At 32.9% G+C, this 8,698-nt stretch overlaps 1 protein-coding gene across 1 annotated transcript in view; it reads left to right on the plus strand.

Moving 5' to 3' along the window:
- LOC106464946 (complement factor B-like) overlaps positions 1 to 8,698 on the plus strand; it is a 58,403-nt gene that overhangs the window by 29,124 nt on the left and 20,581 nt on the right. The window contains exons 6-9 of the mRNA XM_022392762.1: positions 1,834 to 2,031; positions 2,344 to 2,532; positions 3,741 to 3,923; positions 5,182 to 5,355. Of these exons, the coding sequence (XP_022248470.1) occupies positions 1,834 to 2,031; positions 2,344 to 2,532; positions 3,741 to 3,923; positions 5,182 to 5,355 (744 nt within the window). The remainder of the gene's footprint in view (positions 1 to 1,833; positions 2,032 to 2,343; positions 2,533 to 3,740; positions 3,924 to 5,181; positions 5,356 to 8,698) is intronic.

An 8,698-nucleotide genomic window follows, 5' to 3' on the forward strand; every position in this document is an offset into this window, starting at 1 on the left:
TTCTAGAACAGTTGCATTGATATAAGTTCTAGAATTAGCTTAGCCCAGCTTAGAAAAACTTCTAGAACAGTTGCATTGATATAAGTTCTAGAATTAGCTTAGCCCATTTTAGGAAGTCTGAACAGTTACGTTTATCTACATTCCAGAATTAAGCTAGCCCATGTTTTGAAGTCCGAAAAGATACACTGATCTACATTCTGGAATTAGGCGAGCCCATGTTTTGAAGTCTGAAAAGATACACTAATCTACATTCTGGAATTAGGCGAGCCCATGTTTTGAAGTCTGAAAAGATACACTAATCTACATTCTGGAATTAGGCGAGCCCATGTTTTGAAGTCTGAAAAGATACACTAATCTACATTCTGGTATTAGGCGAGCCCATGTTTTGAAGTCTGAACAGTTACGGTTAACTAATTAACCTATTATCACCCTTTAGAAGAGAGAACCAGCATCAATGAAAAATCGATTTTTATATCATCAATTAAATCGTGGTTTTTGTAATTCATCGTCATTAATGCCACATGGCCCATCATAACAGTCTATAAATGGTTAGATGAGCGTACATTAAAGTTTTAATATGAAGTTTATACTAGTATAAGATTACTTGTTTTTTTTTTTTCATAATGATATTTAAGGGGGGGAAGCTGTAGTGATAAGGTGCGTTTGGACATTTACTACTGACACAATAAACCGTGTTAAGAGATCTGCTTTTATTGTATGGTTTTACCATACATCAAAAAACATACCAAAGTAATATTTGTTTGTGTGTATGTTATTTCTTGCTTTATGTTTCGTGCTCTGGGTTTTCATTTTCATTTATGTCTATGTTGTGTTTGATTTTTTTCTGGTACAAATTCTAGTGCAAGCATTGTGTCTACAAAAACAACAGCAAAAAACAAAAACATACGTGTTTAACTAAAAACAAAATATATTACTTTTATAAACAAGACCTGAATAGCTGGGTTCCGAAGTTATATTCCTATTTCCGGAATTAAACGTAAGTAGGTACAAGGCCATAGACATTTACGTAAGTAGATACAAGGCCATAGACATTTACATAAGTAGGTACAAGGCCATAGACATTTACATAAGTAGGTACAAGGCCATAGACATTTACGTAAGTAGGTACAAGGCCATAAACATTTACGTAAGTAGATACAAGGCCATAGACATTTACATAAGTAGGTACAAGGCCATAGACATTTACATAAGTAGGTACAAGGCCATAGACATTTACGTAAGTAGGTACAAGGCCATATTAGTCAGCATTGAATCCATTATCACTGATTGTTCTTCATATTTACGGACTTAAAATAATTACATTTCTAATCACTCGCTCTTGGTGTGCCTGAAACCACACTAAACATTAATGTTATCTCACCTAATATTTTGATAAAAATTAAACTATTCTCAGTTTGAAAAATAAATGGGTGGAGAAGAGGGTAGAAAAAAGCAGTCAATCTTGTGAATCATTATAAAATAGAAATAGACACTCACGTTCGCCATTTGATTTTGTGCTTTTAACTCTTACTTCTGTTACACACTTATAAAAATCCTTTCACTTCATAAATAGTTAGTCTTTATCGTAATCAAATCGGACCGGTTTCATGACTTCATAATCTATTTTAGGACTTTCAAAGCAGCTTGAAGCAAATTTAGTTTTGCTAGGAATTGACCTTTTAGACCTGAGAAAGTTTCTCTGTTAGCGTAAATGGCCTTGTACCTACTTATGTAAATGTCTATGGCCTTGTACCTACTTACTTAAATGTTTTAAAGATGCTGAGTTCCTTCTAGACTAACTAATATATGATTTTGTGGTTAAATGTATTTTAGCTCTTAATGCAACAACCTGTCCTTTTCCACCGGATATACCTAAGGTAGTTATGAAGCCTTGGAAAGAAGGAGATTACTATTTACCTGATGATGAATTCGAATCCTACTGTGATACTGGATACAGCTTGTTGTCCGGTTCCGAATATTTATATTGCAAAGACAATGGAGAGTGGGATTCTCCGTTTCCTGTATGTGGAGGTATGTGTAACTCCAGTTTTTACGGAGCAAGTGACCAGAATTGTTGTCGATACAATACATACAATTTTTTGATATCTTTCGTTTTTTGTGGAATGTTTTTTGACAAACATACGTATAGAGTTAGTAATTCAAAGTATACAGTAGACAAAATGTAAGAATACAATGTTATTTAACATCCAAATTTTAGTCTGTGACTTATCTCTTCAAAGAATGCACAGTTATGTGAAGCTCACTTAAACATTGACTAATCTTTGATTTTTACTTTCTTAATCCACAATTTCTATACTTAACTTACGTTTCGTGGTTTTATAGTAACTTCGTGCAAGGTACCACAATACCTGGAAAACGGAAGAATTGTTGAGACTGAGGATACCAACCTAACTGTAGTCTCTGATGGCTTTAATCTAAATTTCATTTGCGATCCAAACTATCGTCTTATTGGGAGTTCATGGATAAAGTGTACTTACCTAGGTTGGTCCAGTGATTTACCAACATGTCAACGTAAGTAAAATTAATAGTAGTTACACTAATAGTTTCTATGTTTACTGATAAAACCTTTTCTAATCCTAATAGTTACACTAATAGTTTCTATGTTTACTGATGAAACCTTTTCTAATCCTAATAGTTACACTAATAGTTTCTATGTTTACTGATGAAACCTTTTCCAATCCGAATAGTTACACTAATACTTTCTATGTTTACTGATGAAACCTTTTCTAATCCTAATAGTTACACTAATAGTTTCTAAGTTTACTGATGAAACCTTTTCCAATCCGAGTAGTTACACTAATAAAGTTTCTATGTTTACTGATGAAACCTTTTCCAATCCGAATAATTACACAAATAGAGTTTCTATGTTTACTGATGAAACCTTTTCCAATCCGAATAATTACACTAATAGAGTTTCTATGTTTACTGATGAAACCTTTTCTCATCCTAATAGTTACACTAATAGTTTCTATGTTTACTGATGAAACCTTTTCCAATCCAAATAGTTACACTAATAGTTTCTATATTTACTGATGAAACCTTTTCTAATCCTGATAATTTTGTTTACTCATGACTTAATTTGAATTAAAGTAATTAGCTTGATATTTATATATGTAATGATTTCTTTAAATCATTAACGTCATATACATTTTTATGTATCACAGAGGGTAAAATAAAATAACTTATGAAGTTTCTTTGAGTAAATCAGAAGGTAATTCCATTTTCTTCATTCTCCTTTATTGTGAAAGTTAAAATGAGAAATAATGAAGAACGAAAGAAAAATGACTTACTTTTTACCCTGAGTGATATCTCTGACAGACTTAATACTTTAATTGTTACATACAATTAAGAAAAATATGGAAACGTGCATTTTTCTTTCGATCTAGTTATCATTCCTTTTATTTAAGTATTCTGCGGCTTCACATGGCTTTTATTGAAGTATTCTGCGGCTTCACATGGCTTTTATTTAAGTATTTTGCGGCTTCACATGGCTTTTATTTAAGTATTTTGCGGCTTCACATGGCTTTTATTTAAGTATTCTGCGGCTTCACATGGTAAACTTCAAAAGTGCGTAAGTTAAGTTTTTTCTAATTATAACTGATATAAATGATTTTTAAAGTTAAGTGTTATTTCCGTAGTATCTGGCACTAAAAGTACAGTTTATATGAAAAATATCAACAACTGAAGGAAGTTAGGCTAAAGCAACTTTGTTCTTTTAGTTATAACTTGCCCTGACCCAGGAATCCCAGAAAATGGACAAAGACAGGGAGCTGGTCCATTTAACATTGGAGACAGAGTGACATTTTCATGTTTTTCGGATTATAGAATTTTAGGATCAGAAGAAAGAATTTGTTTAGGAAATGGAAGATGGAGTGGAAGACTTGCTACTTGTGATCACTCACGTAAGTAACTAAACATTATTGTGGAATAAAAAAGCTTACTACGTGTGACTATTCAACGTTTGTCTTTTATTAATTGTTTGAGAGATTTTTCTTTTAAACAATTGCAAGGTCAAGGCAGAAGTACTTTAAACGATCCAGAAACGAAATAAAAACATTCTTTTTAGAGTATTTTTCGATCAATCTTTTTTATTCGTTTTCTCTTTCCATTTTTAATCTACCTCAAAATTTAATGTTTAGTGAGGAACTTTCTAAGGTGAACAATTAATTCAAAAATACAATAGCAGCAACTTTTAGAGTAACTTCTGATTTTAATTATTACAACGTTTCGAGTCACAGTGTCGAATCATCATCAGGTAAGAGTAAATATTACCTGATGATGACTCTATACTAGGGACGAAATGCTGTAACTATTAAAATAAGAATTTGCCTACTGTAAAAGTTGTTGCTATTATATTTTTGAATTAATTCAGGTCAAACTTTGTGAAATATAAACATTTTCTAAAGACACTTCTTAATATCCGTACATGAAGAGAAGAACGTTGAATTCAAAGCACGTGTCTTTAATTCTGAAGTAAGCTTAAAAGACTTAAAAGTGTGTACGCTCTACACTAAATGCTTTTTAACATATGATAGATTTCTGGCATGTGACTTACGAGAATAAATAACTTCTTTTTTAATTATATGATTTTGAAATCCTAAAATATTAACTTATGACGTTATATACTCAATCCATAATCTTTAAGGATATATTGAAAAATATTTGATAAATTACAACACTCCTTCATTTGAGAGCTCATAGGCGGCTCAACGATAAGCTTGAGAATTTATAATGTTAAATTTCATGGTTCGATCCTTGCAATGGGCACAGCGTAACTTGGTGCTTAAAAACAAACAAGAAATTTACTTTTGAGAGTCAAGAAAATATATCATCGTCACCTTTATTGCTATGAGTACACTATTTATGTTGGAGTATTAGTATAATTTCTTTTATAGCCAGTTTTATTTTGTATAGATTCTTGAGTTTAAAGTATATTAGAAAATAGTAGGATAAATTTTAAATGTTTAGTATCGCAACACTTATATCTATAAAGTTAGTTGGTTATATGTATCCTTATCCAGGAATGATTAGCAATTAACATATAAAGGCTAAGACTGATAGTCGTGAGAAGAAAAAAGATAATTTGAAATGAATGAGTCAGAGTTGAGTGTTTTTACACTTACTTCATTAAAATACCTCATATTTATTTCATTTTTTCAGGCTATTATTGTCCTGATCCTGGCGTGCCAATCAATGGATTTAAATCGGGTAACTCCTACAACTTAGGAGATACTGTTCAATTCTCGTGCAAGGCCGGTCACAGCGAGATTGGATCATCAAACAGAACCTGCCAATCGAATCACAAGTGGTCGGGGGAACAACAATTTTGTCTAGGCAAGGTTTCATATTTTTTTCTTAGTTGGAAAGTTATATAAGACCATGTAAAATAAGCAGTTTGGTCCTCAGGCGAAAAATATTCCAAAAAACAACTGATGACCGGGTTGTTTTTATTGTCGGCTTACTATTCAGCTGTTTACCAAGATGATCTAAAAACTTATTTATTGGATGCTGAACGTTTGTCATACATCTAACTTTGTCACTCGCCGATATTTATCCTAAACAACAATGTTCTCCTCACTAATTGGGTAGGGAATACATATTCACCTGCACGAGCCTGAAACCAACTAATTAGCTTTACATGGCATCTTAACATGAAATAATTTTATACTGTATAGTTTTCGTTTTGAATTTATTGTTACGCTTTGTTTTGAAACTGTATTTCAATTTAGTTGTATGCCATGTTTTTCTTGCTTATATAAACACAAGAATAACAACTTTAACAACAACAAAAAAAGTATTCAAGTCCATATAAAGTGCTTACTCCAGTATTCTAATGCTTAGTATTTATTAATCTATAGCTAATTTTTGTTTTGTTAATAATTTCTTTAAAAGTGATTCTTTATTAGAAAAACATCCAGTGCGAGTTTCACAATATCACAAACGATTCAAAAGAAATACCTAGGTCAATATATGTTAGATAATATTGCACATTGTGTGTTTTTTTCGTTTGCACTTTTTGATCGGTCAAATTTAGGTAACAAATCATGTAAAACACTATGTGATACAGGAGCGACGGTAAGGGGAGGATTGCTGGGACTGAAGCTACCCCAAAATGTGCTTTAGTCTCCCCTTTAGCCTCACTCTCAAACCCAAAGAACAATGTTTACTGTTAAAGCTAGTTCGCTTCCTAAGTACTTCAGTATGTGTGCCCAGAAGATATAGAGTGCAGTCCCCTCAGTTTTTCGTCGAGATCACCTCGGCCACTTCATCAGGAAGAGCCAGCGCTGTCCCCGATGTGATCATACGCCAAAATTTTTCCTACCGGTGAGATTACGTAATATTTTCGTAAAAGTACTAATGTCCGATGTGAATCCACCGAAGTTAAATGGTTTGTAGTGTTCGAAATTTATAAACGTTCCTGGTCAAGTAACTTAAGTTTTCCGATTAATAAGCGTTATAACAATCATAGTTATAGCTTCCAAACTTTATAGCACACCAACTATAGCAAACCAATAATAGATACTCTTTTTTTAGGTGCGTCACGTTGGTTATATTTATAGGCGTGTGGAGAGATTCTCGAAAATTCAGAATACGTAACAATACAAAGCTACGCTTGTGTTTACGTATACACATATATTGTTGATTCTTACACTCGAGACTCTTCTTCAACTTTAGAGAATAGGCGGGAGTTTCGCAATACATATTTAACACTATAAACTATGCGTATTTCTAAATATAAACTTAATCTAAACAAACGTTGATATTAAAATAAATATATATAATAATAAATCCGTTACAATAACAAAGTAAATTTAAATCCAATAAGTTACCTCCACCACTTTGATCATAAAGTTCTTCAGGGAGTCAGCGATAATCTTATGGATTTAAAACGCTAAAATTTAGGTTTCGATTTCCTTCTGGTGGACAGAGCGCAGATATCCTATTTGTTTTGCGCTAAAACAAATAAATGAGTTAATCATAAGTTAACCCATTAAACACAATGTACGATTCCTTCAGTGCTGACTACGCTAACTTACAAAAAAAAAAGTATCTAATAGGACAGTGTGAATATTAGACGAATAAAATATTAACCTGCTACAACCCGTCGCTTCTTCTAAAGGAATGTTGGTGTAAACATTCTACATCAAAAGTCTGCATTATTTTACGCATTACTGTGAAACTTTTAAGTTATATAGAGAGAGACTGAAAATTCCAAATTACCTTTAATCGCGAATTCATAGTTCGTAAACTCTTTTATAGAATTAAGAAATAACACCGTAAATTATTCTTATAAATGCCATTGTTTACAAATGTGGTGAAAAGAACGAAATTTGTTTATTTTGATTTAGAAAAATCTAATTTTAAACATAATTTATCAAAACAACTAAAGAAACATTTGGCTGTACAGAATGCCAGGTGGTTAGGGCACTCGACTCGCAATCTGAGGGTCGCGGGTTCGAATCCCCGTCACACCAAACATGCTCGCCCTTTCAGCCGTGGGGGCGTTATAATGTGACGGTCAATCCCACTATTCGTTATTAAAAGAGTAGCCCAAGAGTTGGCGGTGGGTGATGATGACTAGCTGCCTTCCCTCTAGTCTTACACTGCTAAATTAGGGACGGCTAGCGCAGATAGCACTCATGTAGCTTTGCGCGAAATTCAAAACAAACAAACAAACTTTAAAGCATTTAAACTGACGAATTCTGTTTGAAGAATCTCTGAAAATTTACGACCTTTCTTAATTTACATTATTCCTAGAATTAAACTAAGATGACTTTATTATATGTGCGAAACTACAGTTGTTACACTCGTTCTTCTGAAAAGTTATTCATGTAAGATCTCTCTTCCATAACTACTAATTAAAGCTTCAGAAAACAATTTATTTAACCCTTTCCTTGTTTTAGGTCATTTGATGTCATTTAGGTCATTTGATACACTTATCTGATTATTTACCCAAGTAGGTATGAATGAAGCATATCCTTCTAGTATTATTGAAAGACAGCGGAGTAGACACTTTTATCAACTAAAAATCCTAGGTTTACATTTTCTCTTGAGTGTATCTTAACCTGTCATCATTCACATGCGCTTTGAGCGTCACATGTGATTCTCATATGAAGCTTTCTTAGAAACTCATTTGTTGAACCAAAACAACCATTTCCTATTGCCATGTTCACAAGCATCAGCTGCATATCAAATAAACGTAGTTGTACATCATATACGATATTCAGGCGCTTTAACATTATGTTCTGTGACTCACATGTGATGCACAGTACAGGGATAGGGTTAGGGAAACTCAGGAAATAACTGTAAAGATTCAAGGAAAGCCTGCAATAGATCTATCAGTTTCAAAGTAGAATGAAATTAGAAACGAAATTACAAGACCAACTATTCCCTTTGTTTCATTTTATGCAAAACAATTTAGAAGGAGAAGAACAGGCCATGGCCTAATAACTGCGTGGCTAAACTGTGAATGACAGTTTATGTTTCGTCAGGCCAAAAAAAAAAAAAACACTGTAAGTTCAAAATTAGGAACGGGGAGTTATAATGTGACGATCAATTCCACTATTCATAGGTAAAAGAGTAGCTCAAGAGTTGGTGGTGGGTGCTAAATTAACGACGGCTAGCACCGATAGCCCTCGTCATATGAAATTCAAATAAAGTATTCCATTATTTTATC

The sequence above is a fragment of the Limulus polyphemus genome, unplaced genomic scaffold (assembly GCF_000517525.1).
Source record: "Limulus polyphemus unplaced genomic scaffold, Limulus_polyphemus-2.1.2 Scaffold1791, whole genome shotgun sequence".
Taxonomy (NCBI): domain Eukaryota; kingdom Metazoa; phylum Arthropoda; class Merostomata; order Xiphosura; family Limulidae; genus Limulus; species Limulus polyphemus.